The sequence below is a fragment of the Solanum stenotomum genome, chromosome 5, assembly GCF_019186545.1.
Source record: "Solanum stenotomum isolate F172 chromosome 5, ASM1918654v1, whole genome shotgun sequence".
Classification (NCBI taxonomy): Eukaryota; Viridiplantae; Streptophyta; class Magnoliopsida; order Solanales; family Solanaceae; genus Solanum; species Solanum stenotomum.
The window spans coordinates 61,739,058-61,759,010 of record NC_064286.1 but is presented as its reverse complement, the minus strand read 5'-3'; the positions used below and the strand labels follow the sequence as shown (position 1 = coordinate 61,759,010).

Genomic DNA, 19,953 nt, shown 5'->3' with positions numbered 1-19,953 from the left:
TCGCTCGATGTTCATCTAATGGATGTTTAATGCCAAAGATATTATGATGGAATGGTAAATATTTATCTATCCTTAATTAAATATTACAGTTGAAAACTGAATTGATTTTGATAATAAGAAGTTTTATTCTTAAAGTAAGATTTTTTAGATGCAACTTTAAATTAATTGAGTTAAGAAAGGATATATAATATAAAGTTTCTTTTCCTTATTATTATATTGGTATATAGGTAAAAGAAGTACGGACCAAAAATTTGTAAAGGAAAATTAGTTCAAGTATCCTTATTTGTTTTTCTTATTTCCTTTTAAAAATAAATATATTAAAATACCTACTCATTTGTGATTATAAAATATTTTGTTAAGTTTCACAAGAATGTAATTCTTTGGATTTTTGTTTTCTACACTGTGATATAATGCCTTTAAATTATACATCTTTTTAACTTTTTCAAGAGAAAATATAATAACTTATCATTTTTATTTTTATTTGAGAAATTTAAAGATAAGATAACTTTTTAAGTTCAACAAGACAAATACTGTTACGATTGGATCTTGTCTTTTACGTTCGAAACCTTTTATTTCCTGTCAATGAAACAAAAAAAATAAATTAAAAAAATCAACTAGTTAAAAAAAAATTATTTATACTATCCATGTGATATTATACTGATGAATATAATCAATGCACGTTATTGGACATATTCGATCAATCATTCACCTCACAAGCACTATTGCTATAATGGCCGATAAGTATTTTATCACATGTTTGATATCTATATAAGGTCTCGATTAATTTAAATTCATATTGGATAAGATTTGTTTAAAAAGAAAACGTTCTTTAATCAGATTTTTATTCATAATCAATGCTCGAACCCCATCTCTAGTTATCTTATCACATATATATACTTCATGATTACATTTTAATAACTTTTTCCCATTCTATTAATTATTATGGATTAAACTCTTTGATAATAATTAAAATATAAAATGAAACTTTTTTGTTAATATTATATATATCACTATATATTGACTGGACCTGATGGTGCAAAGCTGGCTTATGGTACCATCATTCAAAAAAAAAGGCAGACAAAATAAACCCCCACGTATCCCCCACCCCCCATCCCCCACACCCACCCACCCCAAACCAATAGATCTTACGTAATACTTTTTTTTATTCAATATTGTGTTAGAGTCCGATTATTCTGAATTCGCGTTGCATAGGACTTCATTGGTGGGAAGCGTTTCCTGTCATGATTTTTCATACACCAGGCTTGAATATGAAATCTTTAATTAAAGGACGAGCAACTTCATCCGCTGCATCATATCTTTTGATGGTTATGTAATACTAATACCTTTTTGTTTGTATATAGCATGAGAGATTACTTAGGTTTAAAGGGTCAAAAAGTTGGGCATTTGTAGCACTTACCTATTTATATTTTCCTTGAATAAAAATGTCTTATGTTATGAATTAGTATTTAATTGAAAGATAAATTTTCTTAGATTGAGAATGATTGTGTACTTTATCTAAAGTTTTAAGTGTTAATTTAAGTCGGTATTGGAAGCATCAATATGTACTTTGGACTTTTCTTTAATAAAAAAAAAATTCCTTGATATAGAGGAATAAGAAAAAGAAAGCTTAATTTTTTCTTTCGATTAATAATTATTATCTCATAAATTAGAATTTTTTTACTAATTAATCTTCAAAGAAACGATCAGAATGCTCTCCCATGAACTAGGGGAATAGTTTTTTCTTAAAAAAGAATTAAATCAAATAATCATTCATCAATTGATTAAATTTAAAATAGTCGATGGATATATAATTGTGATTCATATATAATATATGTATGATAATATATAAGTAGTATATAATCTATGTATATTGATTAAAAAAAAGTAAATAGTAAATCCATCTGATATTTATACATGTAAAGATTCCTTTGAAAAAATATTGGGTCAAAATCGAAGAATAAATGTAAGTTTAGAGTATGCAAAATATGATACCAAATTCGGATTCACACAATATGATGGTGGCCAAACCTCAATAAAGACATTGAATCTTTAAGGGATATTGTATATCATATATGACGATTAGGGCTCATGACGAAGGACGAATCAAAGAGAAAGATTGACATGCTTTTAAAGAAAAAACATATAAGACACCTTAGACAAGTTTCATATCATAAAGAGAAATAAAAGTGAAAAATATTGTGCAAGTTCGGATGGTATATAAAAGAACTCAAAAAAACTCTATGGGTATAACTCAAAACACAAATCTCTGAGGTTTATTAGATCATAATAAACAATATGTGTCATCGACTTGAATGGTAACATCACCCTTCCCCAACTTTGTACAGGTTCATTCACCATTAACATGATATGTAATGACATGTTTATGTCTATTAATAGTCATTATCATTTTAGTTTTATATCTTAAGAGAATGTCCATTAATATTTCTTTACTTTAAGAAATTTTAAATATCTAATCAATTAAATAAGGTATATAAGATTATAAGTTTTATTACTTTAGGACTTTAATCATGAAATATCTATTTCTAAAACAAATGTTTGGTCAAACTAAGAAAGTTGTTGTCTATCATGACACATGAGGCATATTCATTCATTGTAACAAGTGCTAAAATTAGTGCTATATTGATGCCAATGTTGGTAGGATATTTTCAAAGATGGAGCCAATATGCTTAACAAATATTAGGCTGGAAAAGTATTTTTAAACTGTACTTTATAGCATTTCGGAAATTACACTGATTATGTTATTATAATTTATATTTACTTTTTGAACCTTCTAAATGGCAAAATTACGGAGTTTTTCCTCTCAACTACTCAAGTAATTACTCATCACACATGTTCCATCTCATGTCATGGACTATATATGTTATTTACCTTCATCACTACCTTATTTATAGTAATGAGTATTAAATCATCAATGTCTAATCTATTGGAAAACCACATACAATTCAATGTATCATTATATATATATATAACCCATCTTTCATGAGAAATGCAAGGTTAGATCGCATACAACAGGTCTTTAAGAAGTTGTAATCTAGTTCTTTTTTAAATTTCGTATATAACGAAAGCTTAGTACATCATTTTTTTTTTTAAAAAAAAGACAAATAAACTGTGTAACATGGAATATATATATAGGAAAAAGGGGAAGAATCAAAGTGATGGAAGTAAATTTTTCTTGGTTTCTCAAACATTATGCAGTACTGCATTGAGTTATATTTAATTTGAATTATTATTGCGTAAGATCCAAAAAAAAGAGAGAGGGAGAAACACTTCTGAGTTCTATCAGGATCTTTTTTCATATTTAGAACTCAAACATGAAATTATTATTTAAAAATAAAAGAATTTTATCTATCCGATCCTACCACATCATGAAAACATATTATTATCTGATAAAAAGAAAACAAAATGAAAATACAGATGGGGTTATGTCTTTGTAAACTGCAAAAATGAAAGTGATTTAACTGAATTGATCAATTTCAAATCAGTGACTCAAGTAAAATCCAAACTTTTAAGTCCAAAATAATAAATGAAACTAAAAAGTATAAATTATAGGAACCACATATTACAAGTACTAAATAATATTCTATCCCTTCTAGCTTTTTATTTACCAAAAATCCCTTAAAAATGATGTTTGCGGGATACATAGCATTGTGCATGGGATACATTAGATTTGATACATTCCACATAGCGAGATACATAGCGTTGTGCACGGGATACATAGCGTTTGATACATTCCACATAGCGGGATACACAGTGTTGTGCACGGGATACATGCGGGATACATAGGTAAATAAGGGATTTTTGAAATTTTTGAAATAAGTAGGGATAAATGGATATTAAGGTAAGTAAAGGAGTGTAGTTAAAGTAATTTGTCCAACTAAAAATACTAATCAAATGGTCTGTTTTTAAATCTTTAAAGAAAATCTTGTTGATGGACACGCAAACGGTGAAGCCCATATACAACAAATATTTGTGGGCTCAATTTTCTTGTAGCCCACAAAGTTGTTCAACAAACGAGAGAAGGCCAAAATAGTCCCTAATCTTTAGGTGAAGACTCAAAGTCATCATTGAGTATTCACATGGAGCACTAATAGTCCCTTATATTTGCAATATTGGTGCACTTTTGGTCCTCCTATATAAACTTTTGCCTATTTTTTAACAATAATTTTGTTCAAAATTTTATGTAAAGAATGTCCCATCGTCTTTTTATATATTTAGTAGAAACAATAACTTTATGTGAGAGAATGTGAGAAGAAGAAGACATTATTCTGTTCAGTATAAATATTACTGCAGCTAAACTAAGAACATTTTAGCACATGACATAGCAAGAAAAAGAAAAATTTGTACGTGAAATCGTCGTGATGAACCTCTCGACTTTACCTGCAATACGATTTCTACTAAACAAAATAAAGTATTTTTCTTCTCACAATCTCTCAAATGGAGTTATTATTTCTACTAAATATATAAAATGACGATTAAACATTCCATACATAAATTATGAATAAAATCAATGTCAAAAAATAAGCATAATTTTGAAGGAGGACCAAAAGTGCACCAATATTGCAACACATGAGGGACTATTAATGCTCAATGTGAAAACTCAAGGATGACTTTGAGTCTTAATCCAAAGATAAGGGACTATTTTGAGCCTTTTCTCTTCAACAAACACGAACCACTTACCTTAAAAAGTCTAAATATTTATGTTTAATAGTTCGATTTATCGATTATCAATTCTAAAATACACTAGATCGGAAATCAAACTAATAAGATATAGATTGATCAGTATTGATTTAGGAATTATTGTTCAGTTTGCCGAATAAATTAGTAAGACTTTAACGAAAAACATGTTAAATAGTATAAATTCTGAGATAAAAAACGTATTCACCAACTTATTTCATGTTTTTCTTAACAATAAAAACTTATCATGTGTCGATTTGAAAGACAAAAAATAATTTTCAACCATCAATGGTGCTTTGTTAGTCCCTCTCCAAGAAAGCATATATCCGATAACATTGATATTGTCTTGTGAAATATTTTTCTTGTTCAAGATGAGCTTCAATTTATGTTTATCCAAGTATTCATTGTTGTCAATTATATTTATTGACACTTTTGTTTTTATTTTTATATAATTTTAGTTAAGTGAGAAATTGACAATGACTCCTTTGTTATGAAATAAATTTATCCTAAATAATGTTATCACATGTGGAAAATATCAAAGAGTGTTAAACCAGCCAACCTTTCTTCCTAAAGCAACAATTAATATTACTGTTGAACAACCAAATGTCATCTTTAATTATTCTGTTACGTATATCATTTATAATTATGATGAACTAATTAAGAATATTCTATCTTTAATTAATATTTTAATTTTGAATTGAATCCTAAATAAATAGAGTAATAAAGTATTGATATGGAGTCTTTTACCCTCTCATTAAGTTGATATATTCGACATGAATTTAAAGTAATCAAATAAATAATTATCGATATCAAATGACTAAAACAAAAGACAAAAAAAAAAAGAAGAAAAAAACAGTATTTCTTCATTAAAAAAAAACGACTTTCAATAACAATATTCAACAAGTAACTAAAGTTTTTTTCTTCGACTGTTCAATAACAAAATAACATCAACATTGCTATCAATCAACACGCGTCAAACAGCCTATTATAAAATCTAGATTTTTAAATTAATAATTGTTTTTGTCCAAACAAAGCTCCAAAGTTGTGGAAGCATATTCCATCTTCCTGAATATTCTAATTAAAAAAAATACAACAACGTGTGATGACCCGCGATATTATCACGTCACATAAGTGCCACGTAAGTTTTACATGACACAAAATTGTCCATGTGGAAGACTTACATGGGAAAAAGGCTAGTCCACAGTGGAAGGTTTTAAAGAAATGTGAGAATTTTCCGTGTAGAATCTAGAATATCATAAATATTACATGAAAGATCCTTAGAAATTATAGATATTATTAAAGTTATAGAAAAAGAATTACTTTGTAAATATATACGGACTTATGTAATAAGTATTATTTACACTTTAGTCCCTAAGTTAATAGTATAAATAGAGGGACATCCATTAATAAATTCATCAATCAAAGTTTTCTACGCAATTCTTCCTAACAATCCTCTTGTGTTCTTTCTTTCATTCTCTTAGTGGTTCCTAGAACTTTAGACTGATTTGGCATAGCAAAATCGTGATCAAGTGATGCAAAAACATGAGTAAGTTATCAAGTACCATACATGTGCTTAATAAAAAACTAAAAGCCAATTAAACAAAAGATAAAGAAAAGGTTAAAGAACAAAAAAAAAAAAATAGATGCAATTTTAAAGCACAACTTTGTAGTACACTATATGATGCTTTCCGTACAACAATTTATTGCGGTGTTCATCTTAGCCCTTGTTAACTTATAAAATAGAGTAATATAAGTATTATCGAACCACAAAAAATAATAGAAAAATGAAAATGCCAAATGCCAATTTGAGATTGTAGCATAATGTAAGTACTTTCATCTCATATATTCTCATTTTGTCGTTCTTCGTCTAATTTGCATAATATATTTCTTGTGAATTGTTACATAGGAGCAAATTTATCTGAAGCACACGATTTGAAAAAACAAAGAAAGACTCAATATTATTAAAATAAATTTGTTATCAACTCACGTGATTAAATCCACGTCACTGATCTCCATACGTCCACGTCATTTCCCGCGAATCCAATCAACACGGTTTCATCCTACGTGTTAATCCACGTGGAATTTATTTTTTTAATTTCCCAAAATCATAGCCTTTAAATTCTCAGCCGTCCCCTCTTTTTCACTTCCCTTTCTTCACCATTGAAGAAAGAGGAGAAAACACTTTTCAATCTGAACACTCCAAACCCTAGAAGCTTCCAGAATCTCACCGGAAAAATGATCAATTTCAGGCCACCGGAGACGAGAACGAGGCCGTCTGTAGGTTCGAGTTCGAGCTCGGTTGTGACGGCGGAGAAAGCGTTATCGTTTATATCGAAGGGATGGCAAGAGGTACGATCTTCAGCGGACGCGGATCTTCAGCTTATAAAAAACCGAGCGAATAAGTTTAAGAACTTAGCGGATAGAGAGCTGGAGAATTTCATCAATTCAGCTTCGGTATCGCCTTTCGCTGTTCCAGCAATTACGGCTTCTACCACTACGGCACCGGCGGAGATTGATTTTGTGAAGAAGCTTCGTCCGAAGCTTTCTGAGATACGTAGGGCGTATTCGTCGTCGGAGTTTAAGTGGCCGTCGCAGGGGAAGCTTAGGATTGATTTATCAGCGATTAAGAATGCAATTGTGGCGGAAGTGGAGGAGGAGGAGAAGGAGAGGGAGAGGGAGATATGGAGGAAGTGGAGGTGTGACAGGCTTAAAGAAGAGAGGCATTTTGGGGAATTTGATTGGGAGCCTATTAGAGCTTTCAAAACTCGGTTAAAGGAGCTGGAGGTGGAGCTTAAGGGATCGAGTTCGTCCCCGGCGGAGATTTTTGAAGTGATTAAGAATAGTGAATTTGTGGGGAAAGTAAAATCAAGCTTGGTAATTTCAGATTCTGATTATTATGCTTTATTTCCTTTTATCACTTTTTACTATGGAAACATATAGTATAGGTTTTTCATCCATGGACTAAAAGTATAATTATTTGTCATTTTGCTGTTAATATTTAAGCTATGATTTACCATCATTGTTGAAATGATTTGCTATTTCTTAAAAAATGAATCTTGGATGAGTATATGGATGGTCTTTTTCATCTGTTCTCCATTGTTGGAGTATCTTTGCTATGGTCGAGTAATATTTGGTATGGAAGTTTTGATGGATGTGTTACTTGTTTAGTTTGAAGGAATATAGTAGGTGTTACTTGTTTAGTTTGAAGGAATATAGTACTTGTTTATCTGAGACGGGTGCGGCATCAAAAGTGAAGAGTCCACGCAACTAAGAGTCTGTGATTCATTATTATCGGATATGCCTTCTCTAGTTAAAGTTTTTTAAGCAATAATTGGACTGTCAGATCACCTAGTAGCCAGGGGCAGACTTAGTGTACAAGTTATTACTTCATCCAAACCCAATAACTTTGACTCTGACCCAATATGTGTTAAAAGATCCATTAAATATGCAGAAATAATATATTCCGACTCCGGTGAATCAAATGGATGGGGTAGAATTATGAACTCGGACCCATAAAGTTCAAATCTTGTATCTGCCTCTGCCTAGTAGTTTAGGTATTACAAATCTCATTTTTGGGGAAAGCACAACTACTCTGTCTCTTTAGGTGGTACATGTTTTTTCGCAAATGTGCTAGATATTTTCATGATGCTTCATTTCTCTTATTTTTGAACTTCCTTTTTGTGGGTTACTGTGCTAATCGTGGAGTTCAGTTTTTCTGTTGTCCCATCATTTTTTTAAAGTACCGACAAATGTCCCAGAGCCATGCACAGTTCGAAACTCGGTGGGTAATGGGTCTGCCCCTCTAACCTTCTCCACTTAAATTCCAGGTTTTAGTCTGCGATAGGGTTTGAACATGTGATGTGCGACTAGACCAGAACCCTTGGGGATAGGTTGTCCCATCTTGATGCTGGTAATTGCTGGAGTTTTTTTTTTTTTTGTTGCGGGATTAAGTCAAATCGTTGGTGGATTTTTTATATTGAGCTTACTGTTTAATGGTATACGTGAGTGGTCTTGGTTGCAATGGGAGGGTAAGCTTGTGTTTGTTTAACTCATCAGCCACGGACAGTTGCTCTCTTTATTTTAGATCTTTCTTTGTCTCTTTCGATTCATTCACCATTATGTGTTGACTTGTTATATAAGTTGTCTTTACTCACATTTGTATTGATTGATGCTTATCCATGTGATTAATATATTGTTTTTCTATTTGTCTAATTGTTTTCCAGAAATCAATTTGCAAGGAACCAGAAGAGACAAAGGTTGTCTTATCTTTTAACGTTGGATGAGGTTTTATTATACAAGGTTTTCTATGCGTTTGATTTGGACTGTGCCCTGCGCTTAATATCCTGCTTCAAAAGTTTGAGAAAGGATGGGAATCGAAAGAGAAATAAAAACATTTCTCTTGCGTAATTTGGTTGTACACTTATAATCTGAGAGGTGATGAAAAGTTTAGGAGGAAGACACAGGGAGGGGATTTTCTTTTCTTGATAAGCGAGAACAGAATTCACTCTTATTTGTTTCACTATTTTAAACAAATGAAATAGAAGACGTATCTCTTATTTTTATCTTGATTTATCTCTGTGAATTTAACATTCTAAATGACCTAATCTTTCCTTTCATGTTTACAAGTTGGATTACATGTCAACAGCAGAAAAGTTGGACATAATATTTACTATCTAGGAGCTAGTCTCTCTGGGTTAAATTATTGGTGAATTTTAACTAGGATTAGATTCTATTCTAGTAGATTGACAGCAATTAGACTAGAGGCATTTTCTTTCTCTTATCTATTCTCACATGATATTCATCTATGCAGGGAGTGCCACCACTTGATGTGCCAGAACTATTGGCATATTTAGTTAGACAATCGAGCCCTTTTTTGGATCAAATTGGAATAAGAAGAGGTAATAGTTCAATTGGCATTTACAAATCTATTGTTGTAATTTTGGATTGTCTTTGTTGTTTATGATCTGTTTGCAATGCTCAACCAATACATTTAGTCTATGACTCTACATGAATGTCCTTATTTTTCTTCTTGTTTTTGATGCTTAGTCTCTTTAATCTGCTGAAGGTAGATATTCTTCACTAGCATAAGTCAAATTGGTGATGCTACCTATGCGCTCCTGGTTTGATATTTTATCAGTGCTTTCACTTTTCTCTATTTATCACTTATTCTTTTTGGTTATTTAGTAGGATGAATTGCCTACTATTGCACATTAACTAGGATGGTTAGCTTACTTTGCATCAAGCTATATTTCTTAAAATGTTTTCAATTTATATTTATGGTAAATTGTCGCACATGAAGCTCCGAGTGTTTTCATCTTGTGTGAAATTTGTGGTAGCGCTGTTAATTACGAACTTTCAACAAGTATAATGGGATAGTTTCTCCATTAAGTGTCCTTGACATGTCCAAAGTGGTGATGCAGAGATTTGAATGATATACTGGGGGTAGCACAGTATGCATATAAAAAAACTGTTAACAGACGGATGTTAGTTATGGATGTCACAATTTAATAATGGAACTTGATGTGTCATATCTTCAATGTACAACAACAAGAATTCTGGGTTCTAATGATATACAGGAATAAACTGAACTTTTCTTTCCTTTTTATTTTGATATACTCCCTCCGTTCACTTTTATTTGTCATGTTGCGCTTTTCGAAAGTCAATTTGACTAATTTTCAAAGTTAAATTAGATTACATTAATTCGATATTTTAAACAAAAAATTTAGATATTCAAAAACTATACGAAAAGTACTATAAATTGCAATTTTTTGCATTTCAATATGATGAAAAAATACATCGTAAAATGTTAGTCGAAGTTTTTATAATTTGACTCTGAAAAAGGAAACCATGACAATTAAAAGTGGACGGAGGTAGTAACTTTTATTCTAATTTTAAATGTCTATCTGCTGTCTGTTGAAACTATAAGCCATCTTCTCTGTGTCTTTAATTTGTTTGCAGATATATCAGAGAAGATTGTAGAAAGTTTATGCAGCAAAGGACACAGCAAGCTTTTGCTAAATTCCTTACCCGGAGGGGGGTCCTCACTGATTGATGGTGAAATTATGAATGATGAATTAGATTTAAGAATCGCCAGTGTTCTTCAGAGTACTGGCCATTGTTATGATGGTGGATTTTGGGGAGATTCTACCAAGCAGAATCTAGAAGGTGATAAGAGGCATGTAGCAATAGTTACAACTGCTAGCCTTCCTTGGATGACAGGAACTGCTGTAAATCCTCTATTCCGAGCGGCTTACTTAGCCAAATCAGAAAAGCAGAATGTTACGTTACTGGTTCCATGGCTATGTAAGTCTGACCAAGAGTTGGTTTATCCAAACCAACTTACTTTTAGTTCTCCTGAAGCTCAAGAGCTTTATATACGCAATTGGCTCGAGGAGCGAATTGGTTTCAAGGCTGACTTCAAGATTTCATTTTACCCTGGAAAGGTAGTCCTTGATTAACTAGCTCAATAAATTATAACACGATAGGCAAAGATGTTGAGATGGATGTGATTATTGACAAATATTTTTTCCATTCCAGTTCTCCAAAGAAAGGCGGAGCATATTACCAGCTGGAGACACTTCTCAGTTTATCCCATCTAGGGATGCCGATATTGCAATTTTGGAGGAGCCAGAACATCTCAATTGGTATCACCATGGAAAACGTTGGACTGATAAATTCAACCATGTTGTTGGTATCGTCCACACAAACTATTTGGAATATATCAAGAGGGAAAAAAATGGGGCTCTTCAAGCTTTTTTTGTGAAACACATTAACAATTGGGTCACAAGAGCATATTGTGACAAGGTATGGTTAGTCTATGGTAAATTGTCATCAGAAAAGGAGAAAGAGGGAAACTGTGGGTTATACATGCATTGAGCATTGGAAGATGCTTTAACACTGCATTTTAAAGCACCGTGTCCTCTTTTAAATTTTAAGTCACCCTGCCTGTTATTTCATGTTGGTCCTAAATGAGATGTCAATTTTCCTGTTTAGGTTCTTCGCCTTTCTGCTGCTACACAAGATTTACCCAGGTCTTTGGTCTGCAATGTTCATGGTGTCAATCCAAAGTTTCTGAAAATAGGAGAAAAAGCAGCTGCAGATAGACAAAGCGGCCAGAAAGTTTTCTCTAAAGGGGCATATTTCCTTGGCAAAATGGTTTGGGCGAAGGGATACCGGGAGTTGATAGATCTCCTATCAAAGCACAAAACTGAATTTGATGGTTTTAATTTGGATGTATTCGGCAATGGGGAAGATGCGCATGAAGTACAGAGTACGGCAAAGAGGTTAAATCTCAATGTCAACTTCATGAATGGTAGAGACCATGCAGATGATTCTCTTCATGGGTAAGAATCCTTTAATAGAACCTTTCTCAGATATCGTTACACAGAATAATCATTATTCAATGTGTCTTGTTACATTTTGGTGCAATGATCTATAAAGCGTCAGAGAGGAATTATAATGGAACTGACAATAGTAACATTCTGCTCCCTTGTGACAAAATGATACTAGAATTACTGTTAATGTATCAATTACTAAGATGATAAAGATATTCGTATGATAAGCAACGGTAGCGCATGTCCGAGACCTGATTTCAATATACTTGGGAGCAAATATTCTTGTTCTTTCTAAGGGGTAGATACCTCATTAATGACTCTACTTGTATAAAGTCTTAAATTTTCTCGGAAACATCTTTTGTAAAAATTGAATAAAATTGTTTTTTTCTTTTGTGGCATTTTTCATTGAAGAAGTGGGGATTTATGTTTGCCGATCGCAACTTGTTTGGGACTGGGTGGTAGTTGTTGGGATTTTTCATTTACATGATCCTTCTAACTGCTAGATCTTGTGCTTGATCAACAGGGTTTAATACGTACAATTTACTGCCTTTTGTTTGATGCTAGTAGTTGATTTTTCCCATTTCCGTGTTCCCTGTTTGATTTATTTATTACCGTTCACCTTTTTAATGTAACATATTTTGCTTGCAGTTACAAAGTCTTCATAAATCCTAGTATCAGTGATGTGCTCTGTACTGCCACAGCTGAGGCTCTTGCAATGGGGAAATTTGTAGTATGTGCAGATCACCCATCTAATGAATTTTTCCAGGAATTTCCCAACTGTTTGACTTACAAGACACCTGAAGACTTTGTTGCAAAAGTTGAAAAGGCAATGTCTAGCAAACCTCAACCTCTCACACCCGAGGAGCAATACAAGCTTTCATGGGAAGCTGCTACCCAGAGGTTCATGGAATATTCTGACCTCGAAAAGGTTTTGAGTGATGAAACAAGTCTGGACAGGAGACGTCGGAAAGGCATGGGTAAATCAGTTTCCATGCCAAACCTAGAAGAGATGGTTGATGGGGCTCTGGCATTTACACACAATTGTCTCACAGGGAACGAGTTCTTGAGGTCGTGTACTGGTGCAATACCCAGAACTCGGGATTATGACAAACAGCATTGCAATGATCTCCATCTCTTGCCTCCTCAGGTAGAAAACCCAATATATGGCTGGTAAATAGAATACGTAACTAACAATGTATATCACTATTTCTGATATGTATTATAGGATGTTAGGAAAACTGGATGCTTGTTAATCCTTAGCTCCAATGCTAATGGTCTCGGTTTTGATGCAGTTAGCCCTGCAGGGGTAGTTTATAGGATTTATACGTAAAGTTTGTAACTTGTAATAGTCATACCTCTCCTGTTTCACGTTAATGGTGTCGGGGTTGCTCCAAGTTTAGGATTATACTGTCTCTTTGTTTACGAAGGTTGGAAAACTTCCATCAACAGTAGCAACTGGTCACTTACTTGTACAGCTACTATTATATTGTAGTTTTGAACTGTAGCAGCACGAATATTACTCGAAATTATGCTTGAGAATTTTGTAGTTGTTTCTTTAGAGTATAGCAGGAAAGTAATTCACTCACTTGTGAGGAAGTGTTGTTTGTAACAGTGATCAGTTTGTGCAAAGGAACTAAATGAACTCAACAGCTATTGTGTAAGCTCAGTTCTATATTTTGCTACTGGGCCAAGAGTTTATTGCAGCCCCCAGTATACAATAGAACTGGTTGATGAATGAGGGCCCATATAGTTTGGGTCATCTGCACTTTTGCTCTTATTTTGTGTTGGGCTTAATTTATGCACTTCATAATAAATTAACTTTTTCGTGAGGTATAAGTATACATTTTTGTACCATAATATTTCACAAAAAGTTATTTCTAGACATGACTTTGATTTCTAAATAACGTATGCCCCACTAGGCATAAGTTCAAACGCTATAGAGTAAAGACCAGGCCATTTGAAGGACAAAACGTATAGTTTCTATGTTATAGTTTTTCTAAAAAAAAAAAAAGTTTCTGAAAAATAAAATAATCATTTCTCTAGTGAAAATATGAAAAAACTAGTCCATATATAAATGTCATCAGAATCAATATTGATTGTCTCTTCCCATCCGATCCTCCAACATGTCTTGACCCAATACCCACTCCCATAGTTCCCATGGGCACCACCCCACAGCCCTAACCCTCAGCGCCACGCTCATAGTATTGTTTGCTTATCAAACACAAGAAAATAAATAGTTATTTATTTTTCAGGGAAATATTTTTTGTCATACCAAACACAGCCCATCTTCCTTGTACTGTCTGCATAAATTTTCTTTTATAAATTTTCACTATTTTTATTAATTTATTATTATTTTAATAAAAGAAAAGTCTAGTTGTGGGATCCCAGTTTAGGCAAGGGGTGGTGGTAGGGTAGGTGATTGGAAATAAATAATATGTACAACATGAAGAAGCTGATGTTGAGAAGCACTTAGTTGAGTGTCATGCATTTTTGTTTTTGGCCAGCAATATTCTTTTTGCATGGATGTGGATTTAATGTGTTAATTACTAGTATAATATATAATTCAATTCATTTCTTAAAAAGTTAAATAAAATTAGTATAATCATGTGACAACCATTTAATTTCTTGGAGTAATTTGAATTAAGTGACCCTTCAACACGTACAGGAGCTTCTACATGCAATATATCAATCGAGAGAAAATATATAAGAGGACTGAAATCATTACTATCATATATTTAATGAGGACAATTATAAAGAATGTCTAACAATCCACCTCACAATTTTAAAACACGTTAATAGTGTATAAGGTCTGCTTACTTATATACCCAATATTTCTTTTGTGTTTTATTAATGTGAGACTTCTTATTTTAAGTTAGCGTGTCACAATATGCCCCTTGTTATGGACTTATATAGCATCTCACTGCATGAAATTTGTTTAGACTTAGCACATTCCGTCTTATCGAGATTGGCCTAAACTCACTTGAACTCTGGTCCATATCGACAAGGTTGATAAAAAAGTGACTCTGTTACACGATTCAGTCGCTAGTAATATTTCGCTCTAAACCTAGACCCATACGACTTTAAAACGCATTACTAGTGTGTAAGAGCGGCTTATTTATATATCTAACATATATTTTATATTTTACCGATATAGAACTTCGTATCTTAAACTAGAGTGTCCCAGAATAATAAGCTATTGTTCATGCTTTTTCCCACATATTTTGGAAAAATAAAATCAGAATTTGTTTATCACTCTTCCTTCTTTGGATTCCATGATAAGGTGGAAATATAGAATGAAAATTACTTATTTCCTCCGCTTTCGTTCCATATTAGTTATTCATATTACTATAAATAATTATTTTAAATTACTTTTTCATTTATGAAATTAAGATATAATTAGTCAAAAGTTACAACTAATTCTTTTTTTTTTTTAAAATGTAAATAAGTTTGTAAAGTTTCAATTTTTTATAAGAGATAAATTAGTAAAACTGTCCTTATTAATAATTTCTTAAGTAAATTAACCGTTAATGTGGGACGGTGGGAGAATAATATTTCTTATGGTATATTGTTCAGAATTACATCAGAAATAACTTTTCCTATCATTCATGAACTTGATTATATTAAATATTGTAGTTCTAAATGAATATTTTTCTGATTATAAAACAGATTAAAGGTTAATTAGCTTTAATTAGAAAGTGGTTATGCGGTGGGATTGAAGCCTCCACTTCTAATTCCTCACTTAGTTTTGTTTCTCTTTATTTACACAGTAAAACGTAAGCTTGCAGTGCAACTTGGACTACAATACTAATTTGTTTTTCAATTTTCTTGGTAAAGGGTGTGTTTGGTACGAAGAAAAAATAATCAAAATATGTGGAAGGGTACTTGTCTAACTTATTTTCCCTAATTTATATAGAATACATTAACCTTGAATAAAATTCGAAGAAATAAGAATATTTTATTAATAAACTATTTGGGTATAATTTTATTTATTCTTTGATTCGTTTCTTTGAATTATCTTCATGATTCGATGGTTATATATTACTCTCAGTAGTTTATTTCTTGAATATATGTAGGATGATTTGGATCTCCTTATGATGTATTTAATAGCTGAAACATCTGGTGAAGGGACAATATTTGATATTTTTATGAATATCCAGAAATTTATGAGATTTTGAGATGTCTCTTAAAGAGAATATGTTACCGTTTATATTATATTGACATGAACTAGGATTTATAATAGAGTAACTTTCAAGAACCTTAATAGAGATTGGACTCATACGTAGAGTCCCACAAAATTCGTTCTCCTCCAATAATATTGTAAATTAATTACTACTTATAATTTAAACAGAGATTTTGAGTTCGAGCCTCTGACAATGAAAAGACTTATTGCACTACTAGAAAAGTACGAATTACATGGGGATGATGTTCACCCGAACCCTTTTTTTAAAATAAAAGATTACACCATATATATATAAAATAATTTTCTTTAAAATATATATACTCTAGTGACTTAAAAAGTATTTTGTTGTTACATATGCCCACAAAAGAATATGAAAATTACTCTAGAAGCCACATTTGTATGTAATTGAACCCTTGAAAATAAAACTAATTAAATGAACCACTTGACTTTTTATTTTTTTACCTAACCTAAGCATGTTTAAATGTATAATGTGTTCATGTGCTCAAGCCAAGACAAATCCCACGTCTCTTACCTTTCTTTTGCACTTCACATGACTCAATTATGATATACTAATTATTTTCTTTTATCCAAATTAGCATCATTAGATTCTAATTAAAAAGTGTACCTAACATTTTAAAAAAAAAAAAGTTGCATGTTGGTTTCTCTAATTTTGGATTAATTATATTTGAAATATGCTAATTTGAAGGGTGGAGGTTTGTTTGTAATTTGTAAACCAACAATGATTAAGATAAGTAAACTTTCTTTTCAGAATTAGAGAAAAAAATAATTGAAAAGGAGAGGTGCTGATCATAAGAACAAATTATAGTGGATTTCTTGCTTTAATTTTCAATAGATTATCTAGTCAAATATTTGTACACACAATAATGTCAAAAAGTAATGATTAGATCACTAGCAAAAATATAATTAAGTTGAGGTATTAGAACAATGTTAAATAGAGTGTATTAACAATATTTGCATTAGCAATGTATGTATTAGTTATGCTTGTATTAATTATACAGAGATTATTTATAAGCATTGTTTGGTTTGATGCATTAAAAATAGCATGCATTACAAAAAAAAATATTTACAAAGATACCCTCCACTATTATGGTGGAAAATATGTAAAAAAAATGTATTTGAGGGTCAATTGGGTCTCTTATCATGCTAATGCATGCATTAAAACCATTGCATTGCTAATACCTGGAAAATCATGATATTAGTAATACGCACGTTAATATACAATACAATGTATAACTAATCCAAACATTAGTTATACATAAGTTGAAAAAGAGTGTTAAACAAGATACTAATAATATACAAAGTTAATGCATGTATTATTTTTTCTAATACACTTTACCAAACGACCTCGATCGGTCACAATGATACTCAAGATATTTTATAACCAGTGTTAATATTTGAAGAAATGATCAAATGAATAAATCATTATAATGACAAATAATGCCTTTAATTTTCATATTTATACTTTACATTTTTATTTTAAAAGTTTTTGACGAAAGTTACGACTTATGCACAAAATACAATACAACAAATAAATGATTTTGTAGCAATAATATAATTTTCACTACATTATATTTAGCAATAATAATAAATATAGATATTAACAACTAGCATTCTATATAAATATTTTTAGTGACTCTAAAAAAAATAAAATAAAAAAAATAATAACATTAACTCAATAGCCCTAAAATTATTATCACTGAATAATAACACATTTAGCTCCAAACATATATTTATGGGTAGGTGCAATCTGAAAAAGATTAAAGGCCAAACTAAAGTTAGTGTCAATTACCTAGTTAAACAGTTCATTTTGAATTGATCCCTAGGATGATTCCTAGTCTTTTTTCAATTAAAAATCATATAATATAAGTACTATAGTCTATATATTCATCATCGTACCCACTTGGAATTTTTTACTTGCATTTTTTTTAATTAGTGGGAAACAACTCAAAGTCCAAATGAAAAAAACTGTAATCTTCCACGTTAAGTTTTCTCAATTTATTTAGGTCCAAATTAAACAGTCTAAGATAATGTCTATTTAATTTTAACCTATACATTGAATATTAGTAAAAATAAGTCTACAGGTTGGACCTCAGTTAATTAGCACTAATTATTGTCCCACAAAACACCAAAAGCAAGTTGAATGCACACACATAAAATTTAAATTTATTATAGCATGGTAGTAAAAAAAAAGGGTTAAATTAAATGCACTTGATAAAATATTGGAAAAAAAAACTCACACAGATCGTTAGGGAGCAAAACAAAGTGGCAGATTTACTAGTGAAGAAAGATATAAAAATGATGCTTTCTAATAATGTTGTTTATTTGACAGTTCCTAGCTCCTGTTTTTGCCATGAATTAATGATGTTATGACTCAAAATAGTGATTTTTAATATCCGATATGCAGGTTTAACTCAATTTAATTTTATGTGTTTGAAAATTTTACGCTAATTAAATAAAACTCTCTCTAAAAAAAGTGACAAAAAAGTGAATTAAGTTGTGGTTTGAGAAGTAGGGTCGTTATCAATAGGTGATAGGATATGTGTTTAGCCACAATTAATGTTTACATACCTAATGTAGCTACTAATTAATTTAATTTACTTCAAATGGTAAGCATCATTAGTGTTGCCAAAAGGAAAAAGCAGGTGGGTCATTTTTACTTTAAAGATTTTTGGTACAATAATCGTACACAAGTACATGATTTTACACGTCTTTAATTTTAATATGTTTTAGTTTTTTTTTTTTATTTGATTAATATATGTTTTAGTTAATACTACTACTACAACAACAATAAATTTAATATACTGGTTGTATATATGGAAGGGTAAGATATGCGCAAAATTTTACTATTTATCTTTGTGGGAGTAAAGATGGATTATTTTTGATAATTTCTCGACTCAAAAGAGAAGATTTCGAAGTAAGATTTCTAAAAATTATGACAACAAAATATCAAGATACAAAGCAAATGAATCAACAAATATAGTAAAACACATTGAAGCAACAAAGGGTGATAACATTCGAATACCTAACTACTAACTTTCTATCATAATCTTCGACCTTCACACCTTCTTATCTAGAATTTTATCCTCAGTAACATGAAGTAGTATCCATATACTATCTAATTGTCTCCCTCGATTCGTCTTAATTTGATCTACCTCTACTTCTTCTAACTCATGCAACTCTCACAACTCCTTATTGACGCATTTGCACTTCCAACTCCACTTCACATGCACGAACCTTCTCTTTTTTTTTTTCCTTTTTAATTTTTTTTATCTCTCTCTTTTTTAAAAGCTAGTAAATAGGTTTGGCCATGACAAAAATGAAGAAAAATGGCATTATTACTCCGACTTAGTATTTTTACCTTTGAATTTTAAAGTCGGATATTATATTTTTATTGTTGTTTTCTTCTTCTTTCTGTTTTGTTTCTCACTCTTTTGGTGTTTGATATTTGTATTAATACTTGATTATTTTGAATTTGAGCCGCGTAAGGCCTCGAGGGAAGCACTCCCTATAAAGGATTTTTTTCATATAGCTAGGGCTCAAATTCGAAAGCTTTAGTTAAGGAAAGAGTAGCCCATCTACTATACAACATCCTACGGTTATTGTTTTTCTCTTTCGTATAAGTTAAGTAGCTAACTACGCGTTTCTAGCCGAACGGAGGATTTATTTTGTACTATTACTTAGCAATAATATTTAACCTTGTATGAAGAACAACTTTCACATATA

General features: G+C 31.3%; 1 protein-coding gene across 1 annotated transcript; it reads left to right on the top strand.

Moving 5' to 3' along the window:
* The first annotated feature begins 6,864 nt into the window (after positions 1-6,864).
* Positions 6,865-13,434, top strand: LOC125864587 (digalactosyldiacylglycerol synthase 1, chloroplastic-like). Its single transcript, XM_049544609.1, has 7 exons — positions 6,865-7,569; positions 8,919-8,951; positions 9,506-9,593; positions 10,654-11,138; positions 11,233-11,499; positions 11,689-12,038; positions 12,678-13,434. The coding sequence occupies exons 1-7, from the start codon at positions 6,931-6,933 to the stop codon at positions 13,201-13,203; spliced, it is 2,388 nt and encodes a 795-aa protein (XP_049400566.1). The 5' UTR covers positions 6,865-6,930; the 3' UTR covers positions 13,204-13,434.
* The last annotated feature ends 6,519 nt before the right edge of the window (positions 13,435-19,953 follow it).

Coding starts and splice junctions, on each gene's coding strand:
- LOC125864587 (XM_049544609.1), top strand. CDS start 6,931: ATGATCAATTTCAGGCCACCGGAGACGAGAACGAGGCCGTCTGTAGGT. Junction 11,500..11,688: donor CAAGAGCATATTGTGACAAG/GTATGGTTAGTC, acceptor TTTCCTGTTTAG/GTTCTTCGCCTTTCTGCTGC. Junction 12,039..12,677: donor GCAGATGATTCTCTTCATGG/GTAAGAATCCTT, acceptor TTTTGCTTGCAG/TTACAAAGTCTTCATAAATC.